This window comes from Vicia villosa, linkage group LG1 (genome assembly GCF_029867415.1).
Source record: "Vicia villosa cultivar HV-30 ecotype Madison, WI linkage group LG1, Vvil1.0, whole genome shotgun sequence".
NCBI lineage: Eukaryota > Viridiplantae > Streptophyta > Magnoliopsida > Fabales > Fabaceae > Vicia > Vicia villosa.
In genome coordinates, this window is record NC_081180.1 from 24460269 (window position 1) to 24481418 (window position 21150).

At 37.1% G+C, this 21150-nt stretch overlaps 2 protein-coding genes across 2 annotated transcripts; both read right to left on the reverse strand.

The window, feature by feature from the left end:
* Nucleotides 1-977: 977 nt before the first annotated feature.
* Nucleotides 978-2880, reverse strand: LOC131602963 (heavy metal-associated isoprenylated plant protein 35-like). Its single transcript, XM_058875196.1, has 3 exons — nt 2308-2880; nt 2137-2212; nt 978-1883 (listed from the first exon to the last, which is right to left on the reverse strand). Exons 1-3 carry the CDS (start codon nt 2341-2343, stop codon nt 1081-1083), a joined length of 915 nt encoding a protein of 304 aa, XP_058731179.1. The 5' UTR covers nt 2344-2880; the 3' UTR covers nt 978-1080.
* Nucleotides 2881-19238: 16358 nt separating this feature from the next.
* LOC131631558 (probable xyloglucan galactosyltransferase GT19) lies at nt 19239-20986 on the reverse strand. Its single transcript, XM_058902359.1, has one exon. The coding sequence runs from the start codon at nt 20729-20731 to the stop codon at nt 19376-19378; it is 1356 nt and encodes a 451-aa protein (XP_058758342.1). The 5' UTR covers nt 20732-20986; the 3' UTR covers nt 19239-19375.
* Between the last annotated feature and the right edge of the window lie 164 nt (nt 20987-21150).

Sequence of the window (21150 nt, forward strand, 5' to 3'; positions counted from 1 at the left end):
TTTCACCTAGCATCATCACCTTTTTATCTTCTCGGGCTTCAAGCTTCTGATAATGGACTACACTTCACACATGCTTCTTCCTTTAATACTTTTGTTTTTCCACTTTATTTCATTGATGTTCACAATGGTTTAGGTCCACAAGCTGAACCACTCACATGGGGGGCTTAACTTAACAACATGAAAAATATAGAGGAGACATTAATTGTGGCCTCACCCTTTCATTATAAAATCATTAGTTTGTTTATCAACCAGCATTGATTCAAGTGCTAGCTGCTTTATTCAAAGCAAAGTAATTGAGTGATCGTGTTTCACTGCAGTCACATATGCACCCTTTTAGGGCTTTAAAGACTGTTCGATCAAGATCAGACATTTTAAATTTAAATTTGAGATTTGAATTATAGAACAAAAATAAAATTTTGAGTTTTAGTGAACCATTAGATCTTAATCACTAAAATTTCAAATGAGTGAATGCGTTATGCGTGGTTCAAGTGATTTCGAAGAATACAATTGAGATTCATTATTAAACACAAAAAAAATCAGGATTAGATAAACAAATGTCATATATCCTCACATTTGTACAACATTAGAACTAAATAATTTGTCATTTTAACTACATATGAATCTATTTTCCTCAAAAAAGATTATTTAATTACATTCTTGAAAACGAGGTAGTTAGAAAACCAGTAAATATATCCATGCCCGGAAAAGCAGCAATCAAATACGGCACTGATCACGGTTCAATCAAAAGCTCTCCCAGTCATAGACTCATAGTAGTAAATAAGTTATTATTGCACAATTTCTCCAATATTGGTTCTCACGTCCAAATTAAGTAGATTCTAATAAGTAAACTTGTGAGTGCATGTGTTGAAAAAAAAAGCTACTAAAGTGGTGAGCATTTTGGTCCAAAATCAAAGTAAGCTAAAGTTGTAAGCATTTTCAGTGTTGAAAAAAACAAATTCTAAATGTAAAATCATCCATTTACCATAACACAAAAGCTAAATTTTCCTCAATTACAAAATTACCATAACACAACAAAACTATCCTATAACAGAACAAACAAAACCAGCTAAAAGTGCAACATCACATGATAAAACACCCATTTGCATTTTCATCACTGAACAATTCAAAGGGAATCAACGGTCCAGATTGAAACTGATAAGAGTCACGATCAAGGCCTGAACACATGTAGGGCAATGGTGGAACATAGTAAGAAGGACAATCCATTGTTCCCATGGGACATAATCTGTTGTATGCTGCATATTGTTGTACCAAAGGAGGATAACACGTTTCTGGGTACATCATGTACGGTTGCTGCTGACGTGTAGGGCTGAGATTCACTTGCCCCACAACCTTACCTGGACTATGGAATCCTGATCCAGTGTGTGCAGGTCCACCATTAGATGCTGAACTCAACCCATTGTTTCTTGTTTTAGTTCCAGTTTCACCAACTTTCTTCATCTTCTTCTTCCCAGAATCACCTCCAGCCTTGTTGTCCTTCTCCGGTTTCTTACAACTGGCCGGAGACTTGGACGGAGACTTTCCCGGCGACTTTTCCGGCGACACCTTAGTTTTTGTCTTATTACTGTTTTTTTCACCCATGCATTTTTCAGCATTTTCAACTACTTTGTCTTTGACAGAAGAACTATGGTTGGATTCAGTACTATTTTCTGAAGAGTTGTTTTTCTTTTGTTCTTTGTCTCTTTGTTCACTCTTGTTACTGTTGTTACCTTTGTTGGAATCTTTACCTTTTGCAGGAAGATTCACCGGCAAAACCTCAGCATGTTTTCCAGCTTTGGCCAGTTTTCTTATCAGAGTCTCAACAGCAACATTTCCTGTGACTGTTACCTTTTGCTGTTGCGGATCAATTGTTGTAGTAAATACTCCTGCAATGCAAAACCAGAAAATATATGAATCAAAAACACAAAGATATTAGACACAACACTAACATAATGTCTGACATAGACACAGACACGTTGATGAATCTGAGGTGTCCGGCCGGGTGCTGCATTGTGCATGCTAGAGCACAAAACCATACAGTTGTTTACATTATATGGTTTTGGGTTTATAACAGTGAAATTTGAGTTTAAATCTTTCCATGCATGAGAAGAAGAAGAAAAAATAGAAGAAATGAAGTACCATCAATGTTTTGTAGAACTTTCTTTACTTTTCTTTTGCAACCTTCACAATGGATAGAAACTTTCAAAAGCCATGTCTGAGAAACATATAACAGAAACAAAGTTTAGCTTATAAAACAAAACAAAACAAAGAAAAGATTGTGAGACTAGAGTTGAAGGAAGATAGTTTTACCTGATACTTCAATGGTTGTGAGGTAGCAGCATCCATTAGAGAGAATGTGTGAGAATGAGAGGGAATTAGAAAATTTGAAATGAAAAAATGAAAGTGAGAATGAGAGATGAAAATGGCTATGAAAGTATAATGTGACAATGACAGAAGAAGTAACACACTGATGCTGCTTTCCTCTGCCCTCCGAAATCATTCACTCAATCTATTCTCCCATTTTTTTTCACTTTTTTTCTATTTTTATTTTTACTTTGTTTAAAGCTACTCATTTACTCACTCAAATATTACTAATTTTTTTGTCTCTTGTAGATGTTCTAAGCTTTTGTTTCTTTATTACAAGCAAATTAATTAACAGTAACTTATTGGTGTGATCTTGAAACAAGGAACCAAAAAACAGCATAGGACAAGTAAAAGAGCCAAAGTTGATGATAACGTCTAAGCCACATCGCCGTTTAGCAGAACAAAAAGAGTGCCTTAAATATTTCTAGTTTGGTAAAAAATAACATCATTTTACCCGGTTTAGATTATTTACTGTCCAGTAAAGAAAAGACTAATCTAGTAGAGCCTATTGAAAGGGAAATGACTGTAGGGAAATCTAGAGTGGAAAATTTGTTATCGGTAATTGATTTCAGCTATGTTATGCTAAAAGATGACCAAGTTCAACAGTGCCTTGAACCTATTGAGAAGGCAAAGTAAGTGCTTGATCAGAAACAATCATTAATATGATGAAAGAATTTAGGTAATGAGTCATGACTCACTTGAGCAACTTGTTTAAATGAATTAGCAGTATTCTATCTCCAATCTACATGGGTTAATAAATGACATCTAGAACTACCCCGACCTAGACGTCATTCACAAGGCAACAAAGTCATTAAGGTTATTTTTTCAAGAAAAATAAAATACTAGTCGAAAAACAATGATATCATAATAACAACAATAATTAGAGAGTAATAGCACAATTGTGTTTTTGAATGCATTAAATTGTTAGCTAGAAGTTTTCGACGTTAAGGTTGACTTAATGTTATAAATAAAGAAAAAATATCTTAGACAATACTATGAGCTTTCGACAAGAAAGTCTGCTAGAAGTTTTTAGTCGAAGTCACATCTGAAGGATAGAAAAACACTTAGAAAGGGGGGGTTTGAATAAGTGTAGTCTAAAACTTGAACGATAAAAACAATATGCACAATTATTTTTATCCTGGTTCGTTGTTAACTAAACTACTTCAGTCCACCCCCACGGAGTGATTTACCTCACCTGAGGATTTAATCCACTAATCGCAACAGATTACAATGGTTTTCCACTTAGTCCGCGACTAAGTCTTCTAGAGTATCCTGATCACAACCTGATCACTCCAGGAACAACTGCTTAGACACAAGCTAAGACTTTCTTAGAGTATCCTGACCACCACGTGATCACTCTAATTACAACTGCTTAGACACAAGCTAAGACTTCCTAGAGTATCCTGATCAACACTTGATCACTCTAGTTACTTACAAATTAATGTAATCAATTCTAAGAGTATTACAAATGCTTCTTAAAAGCTATAATCACAACAGTGATATTTCTCTTAACGTTTAAGCTTAATCTCACTAATATATTACAACAGCAATGTAGTGAGCTTTGATGAAGATGAAGTTTCTGAGCTTTGAATTGAACAGCGTTTCAGCAAGTTAATATTCACAGAATTTGATTGAGAGTTGTTAACCTTGCTTCTCATCAGAACTTCATATTTATAGGCGTTTGAGAAGATGACCGTTGAGCGCATTTAATGCTTTGCGTGTTCCGTACAGCTTTGCATTTAATGTTTCACGCTTTTGTCAACTACCTCGAGCCTTGTTCACGCTGTGTCTACTGACGTTGTCTTTAATAGCTTCCAACGTTCCTTTTGTCAGTCAGCCTAGCCTGCCACCTGTACTTTCTTCTGATCTGATGTTTGAATATAATATTTGAATATCATCAGAGTCAAACAGCTTGGTGCATAGCATCTTCTTGTCTTCTGACCTTGAAATGCTTCTGAGCGTGATACCATGAGAACTTCAGTGCTTCTGCTTCTGACCTCAAGTTCTTCTGATGCTTCCATAGACCCATGTTCTGATTCTGCCTTGACCATCTTCTGATGTCTTGCCAGACCATGTTCTGATGTTGCATGCTGAACCTTCTGAGACAAAGCTTCTGAGCGTTGATTTGTGCATACTCTTTATATATTTCCTGAAAGGGAAATTTTAATGTATTAGAGTACCACATTATCTCACACAAAATTCATATCCTTGTTATCATCAAAACTAAGAATATTGATCAGAACAAATCTTGTTCTAACAATCTCCCCCTTTTTGATGATGACAAAAACATATATAAATGATATGAATTTGCGATCAGAAAGAGCAGACGGCTAAAGACAAATTACACAGCTATAGCATAAGCATGTGAATATGTCTCCCCCTGAGATTAACATTCTCCCCCTGAGATGAATAATCTCCCCCTGAAATAAATACTCGAAGAACTTTAATAATAAAAGACTTCCCTGATTATTTCGGTAGAGACGATCACATAAGCTTCTTGTTTCTGATAATTCATAGCTTCTGACTTCTGCTTCCATTGGACAGCTTCAGAACTTGAATTTCTTTAGATCCCTAGAACACTCACAGCTTCTGATTCCTGCTTCCATTTAGGACAGCTTCAGAACTTGAATTTCTTTGATCTTCAGAACATTCATAGCTTCTGATTCCTGCTTCCATTTAGGACAGCTTCAGAACTTGAATTTATTTGATCTTCAGAACATTCACAGCTTCTGATTCATGCTTCCATTTAGGACAGCTTCAGAACTTGAGTTTTCTGGATTTTTTAGAACATTCACAGCTTCTGATTTCTGCTTCCCTCGGATAGCTTCAGAGCTTTGAATTTCTTCTTACATCACTTCATGCTAGATTGTATCAGAACATTGTTGAATGTACCAGAGCATCATCAGAGCATCTCTACATCCTGAAATGTTACAGAACAAAACTAAACGACAAAAGTCAGCATGAATGAGTTAGAACATAAGATGTGTATCAGAACACAAAATATGTATCAGAGCCATATAAGCCATATAGAATATATCAGATCCAATAGACAGTGTATCAGAGCAAATAGACAATGATTTGGATCATATTCTATTATCAGAATTTCTGATCATTCTTCCTTTTTGCTTCTGATTCTGAAGTTTCCTAGCACTCAGCTTGCTTCAAGAATCCAAGAGCTTGATTCTCTAAAGAGTTGCTTCATCATCTCATTGCTCATCTCGTTGCTTCTTATGTTGATCTTGAATCTTTGATTCCTGCAACAACACAACTTAAAAACATATGAAGCTTGCAGCTTCTGTTAGTAAATGTGGGGTCTTTTTACTCGGTAACTGATAATATTAATTAGATCATTTATCATATATTTTCTCCCCCTTTTTGTCATAACATCAAAAAGCATAAAAGATTCAGATGTAACGCAAGAGACAAAAGGAAAGAAACATAAATGACTTTTCATTGATATCAACAAGAAGGATTACAAAAGAGGAATGCAGAAAAACAGATGCAACAAGGAAAGAAAACTACAAAGACTTAAGAGCTACAACCCTAGCCTAAGACTCTATCCTACGCAAAGACTGCGCAAACAACTCAAGAACCCTCTGGTCTTCAGTTTGTTCAGCCATGGAAGCTTGAAAACTCTTCATGCCTGTCCAGACTAGAACCTCCACTGTAGGAGAGATCCAAGAGACCAAAGAGGAAGTGAGGGACAGTTCATAGACAGGGAGCTAATGTTGCAAACGGGCTCCAGTGACTCAATAAGGTCTTCTTCCTTTGGATAAATGTTGATAACAGCATTGAAGAAGAGATTTGTCTTGAAAGAGACTTGGAGAGCCATCCCAAGATATGCTTCACATCCTGTAACTGAATAACCCTTCCATCCGTTCTCATTGAGTTGAAAGGATTCATGATGAACGCTAGGTTGAAGATAAATGAACTAGGGTTTATGCCAAAGAAAAACTTTGTTGGACAAGAGAGAAAAAGAAGGGGAAAGAGAGCCAAGACTTATGAAAAAAATGCAACGAAAAGACGGAATAAATAGAGGGAAAAAGAAGAGGGAAACGTTCGAGGAATATAAAAAAGAAAAGAAGGACAATAAAAGAAATGATGAATAACATTTAATGTTATTTGACGTGAGGAGAGATAATAATGACAAAAGACGAGATTTGCACAGTTACCTAAGTAGACGTCCCCTCAACTGCACGCACGCTTGTCCAGGAATAATGAACACGTGTTTACCATCTGGATAGCCAGTTACAGCTGTTTTGCTTTTAAAGAGATTCTGAATCAACTTAGACAATGAAACGTTAGTAATAACTGAATCACAATTTCTAATTGATTTCAATCAGAACTTCTTATAAACAAAAATCCAATTTCATTTCAGAAGATACTCATACATAAGATCTTCTCATCTTCTCATTCTGGGCATAAATCCATACTGATATTCTTCAGAATGAACTTAAACCTATCTTCAGCAAGGGGTTTTGTAAAGATATCAGCCCATTGATGGTCTGTATCCACAAAGTTTAAAGATATAACACCCTTCTGAACATAGTCCCTTATGAAATGATGTTTAATCTCGATATGTTTAGCTTTTGAATGTAAAATAGGATTCTTAGATAAACATATAGCAGAAGTATTATCACAGAAAATAGAAATGTTACTCTCATATATCTGATAATCTTCCAGCTGACTTCTCATCCAGAGCATTTGTGTGCTACAACCAGCAGCAGCAACATATTCTGCTTCTGTTGTTGAGAGGGCAATAGTAGCTTGCTTCTTGCTGTACCATGAGATCAGATGACTTCCAAGAAATTGACAACTTCCAGAAGTGCTCTTTCTTTCTATTCTATCTCCAGCATAGTCAACATCACAGAATCCTACTAAGTTGTAATCTTTAGATCTTCTGTAAACTAAACCAACATTAGTAGTACCTTTCAGATACCTTAGAATTCTCTTAACCGCTGTTAAATGAGATTCTCTTGGATCTGATTGGAATCGAGCACACAAACAAACACTAAAGAGAATGTCAGGTCTAGAAGCAGTTAGATATAGAAGAGATCCAATCATACCTCTGTACAACTTCTGATCTACCTTCTTACTTACCTCATCCTTACCCAGTACACATGTTGGATGCATAGGAGTTTTGGCTTCTTTGCTTTCAGAAAGATTAAACTTCTTCAGAAGTTCTTTCACATACTTCGTTTGATGAACATAGGTTCCATCGGAAGTTTGGTTGATTTGAATCCCAAGGAAATACTTGAGTTCTCCCATCATGCTCATTTCAAATTCAGCCTGCATAGACTCAGCAAACTCCTTTCCAAGTGTAGCATTAGATGTTCCAAAGATAATATCATCAACATATATTTGACAAATTGAAATATCCTTTTTAAATGTTTTACAAAAGAGAGTAGTGTCCACTTTTCCTCTAGTGAAATCATTTTCCAGAAGGAAAGAACTCAAACGTTCATACCAAGCTCTGGGAGCTTGTTTCAATCCGTATAATGATTTCTTTAATTTAAAAACATGATTTGGAGACATGGAGTCTTCAAAACCAGAAGGTTGATGGACATTAACTTCTTCATCTATGTAACCATTTAAGAATGCACTCTTAACATCCATCTGATAAAGAGTGATGTTGTGTTGAGTGGCAAAAGAAATTAATAGACGAATAGATTCTAACCTGGCCACTGGTGCAAAGGTTTCTGTGTAGTCAATTCCTTTTTGCTGACTATAACCTTGAGCAACCAGTCTGGCTTTGTTTCTTACCACTTCACCTTTCTCACTTAGCTTGTTTCTGAAAACCCACTTAGTACCGATGATGTTAAATCCTTTTGGTCTAGGAACCAAGTCCCATACATCATTCCTTGTAAACTGATTTAGTTCTTCTTGCATGGCAATTATCCAGTCTGGATCTTCTAGAGCTTGATCAACAGAAGTTGGCTCGATCAAAGAAACAAGACCTAATTGACATTTTGCATTGTTCTTAAGGAATGCCCTTGTTCTGATGGGATCATCTTTCTTCCCAAGGATCACATCTTCTGAATGAGCTGAAGCAAGTCTAGGTGATCTTCTGACTGAAGGTTCTTCAGAAATTCTCAGATTCTCTAAAGATGCAGCAACTTGATCTTCTGATCCATTGCTTCTGAGACTGCCAGCTTCTGCAGCTTCGCTTCTTGGTTCTACTGCTTCTGATATATCAATATCAAAATCTGCAAAATTCTCAAACTGCTTTGGTTTTTCAAGACCAAGCTTATCATCAAACCTGATATTGATTGATTCTTCTACAATCAATGTTTCAGTATTGTATACTCTGTAGCCTTTAGAGCGTTCAGAATATCCAAGAAGGAAACACTTTTGTGCTTTAGAATTAAACTTACCAAGATGATATTTAGTATTCAGAATAAAACATACACATCCAAAAGGATGGAAATATGAAATGTTGGGCTTTCTGTTCTTCCACAATTCATAAGGAGTCTTATTTAGAATAGGTCTTATAGAGATTCTATTCTGAATATAACACGCAGTGTTTATTGCTTCTGCCCAGAAATGCTTAGCCATATTGGTTTCATTGATCATGGTTCTGGCCATTTCTTGTAGAGTCCTATTCTTTCGCTCTACAACTCCATTTTGCTGTGGAGTTCTAGGACAAGAGAAATCATGGGCAATACCATTTTCTTTGAAGAACTCCTCAAAGAATCTGTTCTCAAATTCGCCACCATGATCACTTCTGACCTTTATGATTTTGCACTCTTTCTCAGATTGAATCTGAGTGCAGAATTCAAAGAACACTGAATGAGACTCATCCTTGTGTTTCAAGAACTTTACCCATGTCCAGCGGCTATAATCATCAATGATGACTAATCCATATTTCTTCCCTCTGACAGATGCTGTTTTGACTGGGCCAAACAGATCAATGTGCAAGAGTTCTAACGGCCTTGAGGTAGAAACAACATTCTTAGACTTGAATGCAGGTCTGGAGAACTTGCCCTTCTGACATGCTTCACAAAGAGCATCTGATTTGTATTTCAGATTTGGGAGTCCTCTGACCAGATTTAGTTTGTTAATCTGAGAAATCTTTCTCAAACTAGCATGACCTAATCTTCTGTGCCAGACCCATTGCTCTTCAGAAACAGACATAAGACAAGTCACCTTCTGCTTCTCAAGATCAGAAAGATCAATCTTATAAATGTTGTTCTTCCTCTTGCCTGTAAATAGGATTGAGCCATCCTTATGACTTACAGCCTTGCAAGACTTTTGATTGAAGATTATATCATAACCATTGTCACTTAATTGACTTATGGACAATAAGTTATGCTTTAATCCTTCTACAAGAAGTACATTAGTTATGGAAGGAGAGTTACCAAGACTTATGGTTCCAGAGCCAATGATTTTGCCCTTCTGATCTCCTCCAAACTTGACTTCTCCACCTGGTTTAAGCACCAGGTCTTGGAATGTAGACCTTCTTCCCGTCATGTGTCGCGAGCACCCAGAGTCCAGGTACCATGACATTTTGCTTTCTGTCCTCTTTGCCGCCAAGGATATCTGCAACATAAATTATCTTCTCCTTAGGTACCCACAATTTCTTGGGTCCTTTCTTGTTAGTTCTCCTCAAGTTCTGATTGAACTTGGGTTTAGCAAAATATTTAACAGGAGGAACAGTATGATACTTCTTGTTCTGATTTCCATGATATTTTTTAGGTTGTGTCACATGCTTCTTGGTGTGTGTTATGTGAAAACTTTGTGCATGTGATGTGTGCTTAATATCATGGGAGTGGCCAAATTTAAATTGGTTATACAGAGGCTTGTATGATATTTTCATATCATCCACAGATTCAAGCTTGTATGGGATTTCACCCTCATAACCAATGCCAACTCTTTTGTTTCCAGACACAGCATATATCATAGAAGCTAGCTGACTTCTGCCAATACTTCTAGATAAGAACTTCCTGAAACTTAAATCATATTATTTCAGAATATGATTCAGACTAGGAGTGGATTTTTCTGAATCAGGAGGAGATCCAACATTATTGGATAATTTTAAAACTTTTTCTTTTAATTCAGAATTTTCCAACTCAAGCTTCTTAGTTTCAAATTCAAATTGCTTTTTCAGCTTTTTGTATTTGATACTAAGATGAGCTTTTAATTCAAGAAGCTCTGTTAGACTGGAAACTAACTCTTCTCTAGATAGTTCAGAAAATACCTCTTCAGAATCTGATTCTGATGTAGATTATGATCCATCATCTTCTGTCGCCATCAGCGCAAAGTTTTCCTGCTCTCCTTCAGAGTCTGATCCTGATTCTGATTCAGAATCATCCCATGTTGCCATAAGACCTTTCTTCTTAGGAAACTTCTTCTTGGGATTCTCCTTCTGAAGTTTTGGACACTCGTTCTTGTAATGTCCAGGCTCATTGCACTCATAGCAGACAGCCTTCTTCTTGTCAGATCTTCTGTCACCAGAAGATTCTCCACGTTCAAATCTTTTTGAACGTCTGAAGCCTCTGAACTTCCTTTGCTTGCTCTTCCAGAGTTGGTTCACCCTTCTGGAGATCATGGACAGTTCATCTTCTTCTTCAGATTCTGATTCTTCAGGATCTTCTTCTCTTGCCTGAAAAGCGTTAGTGCATTTTTTAATATTATATTTTAATGCAATAAACTTACCTTTCTTCTGAGACTCGTTTGCGTCCAACTCAATTTCATGGCTTCTCAAGGCACTGATCAGCTCTTCCAAAGAAACTTCATTCAGATTCTTCGCAATCTTGAATGCAGTCACCATTGGGCCCCATCTTCTGGGCAAACTTCTGATGATCTTCTTTACATGATCAGCCTTGGTGTAGCCTTTGTCGAGAACTCTCAATCCAGCAGTCAGAGTTTGAAATCTTGAAAACATCTTTTCAATGTCTTCATCATCCTCCATCTTGAAGGCTTCATACTTCTGGATTAGAGCAAGAGCTTTAGTCTCCTTGACTTGAGCATTTCCTTCATGAGTCATTTTCAAGGACTCATATATGTCATTGGCCGTTTCCCTGTTAGATATCTTCTCATACTCAGCATGAGAGATAGCATTCAGCAAAACAGTCCTGCATTTGTGATGATTCTTGAAATCTTTCTTTTGATCATCATTCATTTTGCTTCTTGTGAGCCTTACACCAGTAGCTTTAACAGGATGTTTGTAACTATCCAACAAAAGATCCCATAGATCAGCATCCAGACCAAGAAAGTAACTTTCCAGTTTATCTTTCCAATATTCAAAGTTTTCACCATCGAATATTGGTGGTCTAGTATAACCATTGTTACCATTGTATTGCTCAGCAGAGCCAGATGTAGATGGAGTTGGATTTGTTGGAATTTCACCAGCCATCTTTTACTGAAGCGTTTTTCTCTTCCTGAATCTTTTCTAAACACGGTTAAGTGCTTGCACCTTAGAACCGGCGCTCTGATGCCAATTGAAGGATAGAAAAACACTTAGAAAGGGGGGGTTTGAATAAGTGTAGTCTAAAAACTTGAACGATAAAAACAATAGGCACAGTTATTTTTATCCTGGTTTGTTGTTAACTAAACTACTCCAGTCCACCCCCACGGAGTGATTTACCTCACCTGAGGATTTAATCCACTAATCGCAACAGATTACAATGGTTTTCCACTTAGTCCGCGACTAAGTCTTCTAGAGTATCCTGATCACAACCTGATCACTCCAGGAACAACTGCTTAGACACAAGCTAAGACTTTCTTAGAGTATCCTGACCACCACGTGATCACTCTAATTACAACTGCTTAGACACAAGCTAAGACTTCCTAGAGTATCCTGATCAACACTTGATCACTCTAGTTACTTACAAATTAATGTAATCAATTCTAAGAGTATTACAAATGCTTCTTAAAATCTATAATCACAACAGTGATATTTCTCTTAACGTTTAAGCTTAATCTCACTAATATATTACAACAGCAATGTAGTGAGCTTTGATGAAGATGAAGTTTCTGAGCTTTGAATTGAACAGCGTTTCAGCAAGTTAATATTCACAGAATTTGATTCAGAGTTGTTAACCTTGCTTCTCATCAGAACTTCATATTTATAGGAGTTTGAGAAGATGACCGTTGAGCGCATTTAATGCTTTGCGTGTTCTGTACAGCTTTGCATTTAATGTTTCACGCTTTTGTCAACTACCTCGAGCCTTGTTCACGCTGTGTCTACTGACGTTGCCTTTAATAGCTTCCAACGTTCCTTTTGTCAGTCAGCGTAGCCTGCCACCTGTACTTTCTTCTGATCTGATGTTTGAATATAATATTTGAATATCATCAGAGTCAAACAGCTTGGTGCATAGCATCTTCTTGTCTTCTGACCTTGAAGTGCTTCTGAGCGTGATACCATGAGAACTTCAGTGCTTCTGCTTCTGACCTCAAGTTCTTCTGATGCTTCCATAGACCCATGTTCTGATTCTGCCTTGACCATCTTCTGATGTCTTGCCAGACCATGTTCTGATGTTGCATGCTGAACCTTCTGAGACAAAGCTTCTGAGCGCTGATTTGTGCATACTCTTTATATATTTCCTGAAAGGGAAATTTCAATGTATTAGAGTACCACATTATCTCACACAAAATTCATATCCTTGTTATCATCAAAACTAAGAATATTGATCAGAACAAATCTTGTTCTAACAACATCTGCATAAGAGAGAGATGTTGGATGGGACTTATAAATATTTTCTAAGTCTGAGATGCAATTCGACAAACAACACATTGCGTTCAACGGAGGGTTTTTGAATTTAAACGAGGATTAACTGAGTTTCGTCCTTATGCAGTTTCAAAGGACGCGTGGAGCCTCAAGATGAATGAAAGACATGTCGAGCAAAACGTGTCATGTTCTAGGGGAAAGACAATTGATAACAGTTATTTCGATTTAGTATATATAGAGATCTTAGCATTAGGATTTGTGTGTTCATTTTATTGTACAAATACTCACAATACTCAAAGTACTGTGTGAATTGAGAAAAGAGATGCCGAGAATGTACGTGTAAACACCATTATTTTTTCATTTTAGTTTATAGTTCATTTATCTTTCCAACATTTACTTTTCTTTACCTTTTATTTTAACACTCTTCTATTACATTCCTTTTACATTTTGTACGTTGTAACCATTTTTCGAAACAAACAAATCTCTAAGTATGAATGCTATCGAAATGTTCTTCATATAAAAAATCGTAATTTGGACAAAATCACATGTCCTAGGATTTACTGGTTGATCATGCAAGTTAATTATTTTATTAGAGACCATATGTTGTGTACCAATTTTCACTGTAAAGAAATTGGCACGCCCAGTGGGACCAGTGCTTTTGATTATAAGATTTGTTATTGTGAATTTTTTTTATAAAGATCTTCATTATTTCTTTGATTACACTTCACTGAATGAGATCAAGGAGTGATAAATTAGCCACAAACAACAGAGAAATACCTTAGAGGAGATATGTTAGGAAAATGATAAATCAAAGTCAGCCAAGTAATCAAAATCCACAAAACAATAATGAATTATCACCCCCAGTCTCTTCGACAGGGAGAACTACGGTTTCAGCGCCTGTGTCTGATGTTACACCATCCACGGCGAGTTCGACACTAGTATAGTCGAATGTCCACACTGGACCTATTTTGACTTATATAAGGCCACAAAGTTCACTAGTTAACCCCCCAACAGTGGGTAATGTTTCCCTCCAAGTTTTACTATGCCTGTAAGTGGACGAAAACAACCTTATGGTATGCCAACTTTGTTTATGGCTGATTTGCACAACACCACATCAACGTTTTCAGAGCCAATAATGAAAGTAACATCGCCATTGCATGGTTCAGGGTCCGCGGTTGACAACTTGGGTCAAATTAGTAAGCATTTAGGAATGAATTTCCTTCCAAAATGCCCAACTTGACCAATAATTCTGCAGCAGTAATAAGATAGCAAATGGGCGAAAGTAACATGAAATGGTCCAAATGTTTGCCCAAAAAATGGGCACAATATTGAACCCTTTAATCAAAAACACCAATCAAGCAAACTAACAAATGGTAGCGCAAATGACGCGCATTGCTGAGTTTTTTGGGGTGCCACAACCCCCACCACATCCTCAGAAGGAATGGGTAAGAGAAAACCTAGGGATAACCCTCAAATAAGACCTAACCACTAACCAAGTCCAACAAAATCAAAGACTTATACCCCAGGCAAAAGTGGTGAATCAGGGGGTGGCAGTCGAGCAACCCAGGATTGAAACTCTTAGACAGGAACCAAAGATTCCAAGGGAGAGAGAACCTATGATAATAATGGTGAATAGAAACCAAAATGCTGATGAAGTCATACATCAAATTTGATGTGATGAGATGGCAGCAGATAATAATCTGGAAGCCATGGTCGAAAGAACCATGGCACGATATGGGGTTAATGTTGGCCTTCAAAGGCCAAGTTACACTTTTCCATTAAATGAGTATATCTTGCAATCAAATGTATCCCCTAGGTGGAAAGTCCTTAAGTTTACTAAGTTTTCTAGGGACACTACCGAGTTTACTGTCGAACATGTAGCGAAATACCTAATAGAGACAAGCGAAATTGTCAATAACGAAAAATCTTAAGATAAAATACTTTCCAAGTTTTCTTACAAAAAATGCCTTTACATGGTTTACCACATTTCCACCGAATTCAATACATATTTGGGTTCAATTGGAAAGATTATTCCTTGAGCAATTCTACATGGGACAGACGAAGATCAATTTGAAGAAATTGACAAGTTTTAAACGAAAGTTCACTGAACTAATATATGATTACTTGAATAGGTTTCGTTTGCTCAAGGCTAGATGCTTTACGCAAGTGCCTGAGCATAAGTTGATCGAAATGGCCGCTGAAGGCCTTGACTATTCTAATAGGAAGAAGTTAGATACCCAACATTTAAAAGACATTAACCAGTTGGCTGATAGGAATCGATAGATAGAACGCGTAAAGAATGAAAAAGCTATGGCAAATAAGAACAATGGAAAGGAAAGAATAGCCTATGTCGAAGTCGACGAAGGCGATCAAGAGGCGTTTAATGATCCATCGGATTTCGACGAATGCGAGATTGACCTCGCTAAATTAAAACAAGGACCGCCTTATTCTTGAAAAGTTTTGACACCTTCAAATATGAAAAACCCAGTCAAACCAAAAAAGGGTGATCGGTTTCCTAAGAAAACGTATACTTTTGAGTCACTAAATATGACAATAATTTTGATTTATTAGTTAAAGATGGCCAGATGATAGTACCTCCTGGTGCTAAAATACCCCCTGTAGAGGAAAGGAAAAAGAGGAGTTTTTGTAAGTATAATAACTTCTTGGGCCATAAAACTTCTCAATGTTTTATTTTTAGGGATTTGGTTCAGAATGCTATCAAGGTGGGGAGATTGTAGTTTGGCGAAAAGGCAAAGTCCCAAATGAGGATCGAAGCTGACCCTCTCCAAATTTTTTATGCTCATTACATTAAGTCTGCTGAAGTTAACATGATGAAGACTATTGAAGGCCTCAGAGTTCGACTCCAACAAATCAGGATCACTGATGGTCCCGGTATGGACGTGAATATGGTCTCCCTAACAAGGAAGTCGAAGAGACTAATTAATGCAAAGAAGACTAACTAAACATTTCCTATCCTAGAGAGGATGAAAATTTGGTGGATTTCATGTACAGATACTAGAAGAAAAGGTCTGAAGTCATGTTGTGCGCAAGGTGCAGCAGTGTCTATGACGAGAAAGTTTCTAAGAACATCGAAAATTTCTAGAGTTCTGGTCGAAGACGCAATTAGAGGGACACAAAGGCCCTCTACTTCTTCGACAAAAGGGAGATTCCCAAGAAGCATCCACAAGGAGGCCAAAGCCTTCGACCCAACAAGCAGGCTTCCTTCAAGCCTACAACAGATACACCTATAAATAAGTGGGTGAGGCCTATCCACAAGAGGGATCAAGACCAAGGGAAATGGAAAAACTTTGAAGTGAGCATAGGATCTTCATAGGAGTATTTAAAAGAATTCCAGGTTATGAAACAACAAACCTATGGTTCAAGTAACTATAAAGGGAAGAATCTTATCTCTCATTCCCAATGGCGAAGGTTCCAAAGGAGGAAAAAGGATGAGAGAGAAGCAGCCGGGAAAATGATGGCCGAATCAAGCACTAACCAGTCTCGATCTAAGGAGCCGAGAGTGAAAGTTCATGTGGGGAGGAAATTATTGTCTCAAAAAGTTGAGAAAGAAAAGGAGAAGATGCAAGAGCTTCTTCCAAAAGATGACCTACTAAAGGATAACTTCGACACGAGGTCAGAGCCATCCTTAAACATCATTTGTAATGTGGTATCAGTTCACCCAAGGGAGTATAATCATGTTACTAAAATCGAAGAGCCAGAGGACAACGTCGACATAGAAATGGCCAGACACAGGCCAGTTTGTTATTATGTGATGAGTAACGGGTGTGTCGACGAACAAAATGCTTTTTTTGAAAGGCCAGATGAAGCCATGAAAAATCACTTGAAACCTCTTTTGATTAAGGGTAAGTTAGAAAGCGTGGCTATAAACAAAATATTGGTTGACGGAGGAGCAACAATTAATCTAATGCCACATACAATGCTAAAAAATATTGGAAAATTTGACATGGATATGAAACCACACAATATGGTTTTATCCAATTATGAAGGAAAGGTGGGCATAAACCTAGGGGTGATCTAGGTTGACTTGACAATTGGTACAATCACTAGACCGACCATGTTCATGGTGGTCGAATCAAAAGCAAATTATAATTTTTTGTTGTATCGCGAATGGATCCATGGCATATGAGTTGTGTCATCCTCAACGCACCAAAGGATTACCATCTAGCGAAGTGATGGTATTATGGAAAAAGTAAAAGCAGATCAAAGCTATTATATGGTTGAGGTTAATCATGTCAAGAGACTCCATTTCGACCGACACTTGGCAAACATTGCTACATGCAATCCTGCCGGGTTTTCATTCTCACTAGTTGATAATGCATATTGTTCCTTATATTTGTATCTCACTCAAGGTTTTCAGTGGGATCGACAGGTCGTGAGAAATGAAGATCTATGTTATGGAGGAACAAAAGATATCCAACCAATTAGTTGGGGGAGTGAATTCAGTGATGATGTGAGTCTCGGACATTAAAATGGATTTCAGCTTATGTAGCAGAAAACAAACTAAAACCGACCTTAGAGGCTGAGGTAAAATTCATGATGCGAAGCTAAAAAGGATGAAGCACATCTTGAAGGTCCTGGTAAGGATTTCGATCCAGAGCCACCTGACAAGGTTCAAGACAAAGTGCAAGGCCACAGGCTCGACACCATCTGTGATGACGGGTTTTTCTTCTTCTTTAGTGGCCTAGGTTATAGAGAGTATTTTCTTTATATATATATATATATATATATATATATATATATATATATATATATATATATATATATATATATATATATATATATATTGTGAGATATTGGATCGAACTCTAGTATGGTCGAAGGGTAGCTTCTTGGTTCGACAGGATTAAGCATGAAGTCGAAGGTTGTTCACATGCTTGTGTCGAAGATGCTAGGGTTGTTAGCATGTTAAATTAGATTTTAGTGTTTAAACCCTAATTTGTTAACTTAGCTTGTTTATTAAGTTGACTTGTGTAATGAGCCTTGTGTAAAAAGCCCATTAGTTAGTATGTTAGATTTTATTATAAATAGCATACTAGTCTCTCATCATTGCTAAGCTGCAAATCCTAATTTAGGGTGAGAGAGGTTATTTGTTATTCTTGTAAACTTATAATCTTGTTTTAAGAAAAAGTAAAAGAATAACAGTTATAACCAATTCTTGTGTTATTCTTATCTTCCCTAATTCCTATTATATATATATACACACACATACTAAAAAGTCTTATTTTTAGAGTTTTTTTTTTATATAACAATTTTTAGAGTTTTTTTTTTATATAACAATTTGCATCTAGCAAGATTCGGACAAGAGACCTTCAAGAGAAACATACACTCAAGGCCAAGTCTTCACCACTAGTAGATACACACTTCTCCAGTCCTTTTAAATACCTTGCCAAATCAAATGATGACAGTGAATTGTTTTTAATTTATAATGTTTTCTGCATATTTTGAGTTACCTACAATGTTCAAATACTAAAATATACCAAAAGATAAATGACAAGAAATGCCAAAAGCATGTCTTATCTTCGTTTCACATTTCTCCTATGATGAATATTCAGTTCAGAATTTAAAGAACCATGATAAACTGGAATTAACAACTCAATCCCTGAGATGAGAATTACCACACAATATGCTAGCATGAATGATTTGTGGAACATTCATTCATTCTAGCTCAGAGAGACAAGTTACCCAACAAATGGGCAGAAACACTCATTCCATATAATACATCTAGAGAAGAATTACAACATATTATCAATATAACACTCTGAAGCACCTGTGCGATATTTTTAACATGTTCCGAACTCCACACACATAACCAACTGTTGATCACAATATATGGTGCTTTGTTGCTTTCTGGAGTTTCTGTAAGAAGAAACCTGTGATGTTGAGTAGTAAAGCAAACTAGAAATTACTCAATAAAAGAGAAAAAGAACCTAGAATTTCAAATGAGCAATCAACAAATAAAAGTTCAAATGGCCATAAAACTTCATGCAGTCAGCCACATTTCAGTCGGTCATATTAAGATCCAGACTTAAAGTTTTTAAGGCCGATTATGATCTTATAAAAGAAACTAAACCATCGAAACTGAAATCTGATTGCACCATCCAAATATGGCTAAGGGCTTCCTTATATAATTGCCCTGCCTTCCACTTGATGGCATGATCAAGAAAAAAATTGTTTAAAAGGCATGTAGTAAACTTAACTTTCATGTCAAGATCTATTGATTATTGCCAAAAACACAACTTAAAAAAGGAAAGTACAAATGCTATTGGCTATTCATCAATTGCTTAAATTCTGAACCTAAAGCAAGAAAAGGAAAAAAAAATCTAATTACACAACCAAATCAAGCTCCTGGAGCCTCATTCGAATCTTATCCAATGTACCATCAATGGTTAAATCAAATGCATCCTTCTTAGTCCTCAACTCAGGAGAACTATTATGCTTCCTATACACAACCCTAGGAATCAACTCCAACACTTTCTCCCTCATTCTCCTAACCCTAGCTCTAGGTATTCTCATCAACACATCAAGAATCTTCAACCCCTTAAACACAACATCCTCCTTAGGTATAGTAACAGAAAAACCCTCAAACTCATTCTCCGGCAAATGCCACGAATACTGCGATTTCGCAGACAAATCCTCGAAAAACACTGGTATACACCCCGCAAGTATCGCATCAAAAGTCGATCTCCGAGTCGGAGTATCCCCTGGAGGCTGCAAACAGAAATTCGCCCCTAACATCGGTTTCATAAACCTAATCGGATCATGCTCACAAACACCATTGGAACAATCAACAGTATCACAAATTTTCTCATAACCAAGTGAATTCCCATTCCTACTACTACTGCTACTGTTATCGCATTCGATCCGTATACTCCGCCGGATATTCGGCGTTGACGAATAACCTCCACCACCGGCGAAAAGCGCAAGAGAATATCTCTTCGAACGACGAACACGTTGAATCCACGAATCCAACAAGGCAAAATTCGGCGGATGAAACGACGTCGGAAAAGGAACAGCGTGTTCTTGCCACGGCCAAGCACGCGCTTCCAGAGTCAAAGCCGTTACATTGAAAAACTGCGGTAACTCAAGAAACGAAGTTCCCCAAAGATGAGGATCCGTATCCAACGGCTGAGAAAAATCCCAAGCGGGTCGGGCCATAACCAGAAAATGATCGTGACCAGAAAAACGGTTCCATATGTTCGGGTTATCGTTTTGGAGAAAATGAAAAAGCTGAACACCGTGTTCTTCGCTGGAGTTATATTCCGGACCGTAAAGATAACGGAGCGCGTCGAAGCCAGCGTAGTAAGGAAGATAAACGGCGTTAGCGGTATTCGGATCTTCCGTTAAACACGGATACTCCAACATACGGCGGTGGAAGATGAGTTCAAGCATGGCCGGGTCGGTTCGGTACCAACTGTGTGAACGGTTATGGGTTTTTTGACCCAGACCGTGGTTTGCTAAGAAAGGACATAAATCGTCAAGAAATATGTATTCGGAGCAATTTGAGAGGAGATCTAGGTTGAAGATTGAGGGTAGTTTTCTGATGTGGATCCAACGGTTTTCACAGTTGGTTTGTGGTTGTGTTGTTGATTTGGGGTTTTCGGTTTTTTGAGATGTGGTTGGGTTGAAGAGGAGGAAGAGAGTGATGATGGAGATGGTGATGGGTGATGGTGATAATGCCATTGGAAAAAGAGGATTGGAAATTGAAGGTTTGGTTAACGGTTTTGATCGTGTTTGGTGTCTTTCATTGTTTTGGTAGTGAATTGTGATAATGAAGGATTGATCTGGGTTTGGTGAGAAAGGGAATTAAGGTGAAAGTGGAAATTAGTTAATTTAAAAGGGATTAGTTATTGTTTAACTAGTTGTATTTAATATTTTTATTTATTAATAGGGGTTTGATTTATGAGTGTAGAGAGAGAATTGTCGGTGTAAGACGCGTGGTTTGGAGAGTGGTTCTCAAGTACTGAAGTATAGAAGGGAATCAGGGATGGCGCATTTTATGTATGTATAGATGTGGAAAGGTTCATCGATCTAGTATGGAATTTTTCTGAAAAAATTATTAATGTTAATTATAAAAATAAATAATTAAATCAAACAAATAA

What these genes read in the sequence shown, in the direction of transcription:
- LOC131631558 (XM_058902359.1), bottom strand. Translation starts at nt 20,731, where the DNA reads ATGGCATTATCACCATCACCCATCACCATCTCCATCATCACTCTCTTC.
- LOC131602963 (XM_058875196.1), bottom strand. Translation starts at nt 2,343, where the DNA reads ATGGATGCTGCTACCTCACAACCATTGAAGTATCAG. An exon ending in CACAACCATTGAAGTATCAG is followed by an intron (nt 2,213 to 2,307) that starts GTAAAACTATCT and finishes TATGTTTCTCAG; the next exon opens with ACATGGCTTTTGAAAGTTTC. An exon ending in AGTTCTACAAAACATTGATG is followed by an intron (nt 1,884 to 2,136) that starts GTACTTCATTTC and finishes TTTGCATTGCAG; the next exon opens with GAGTATTTACTACAACAATT.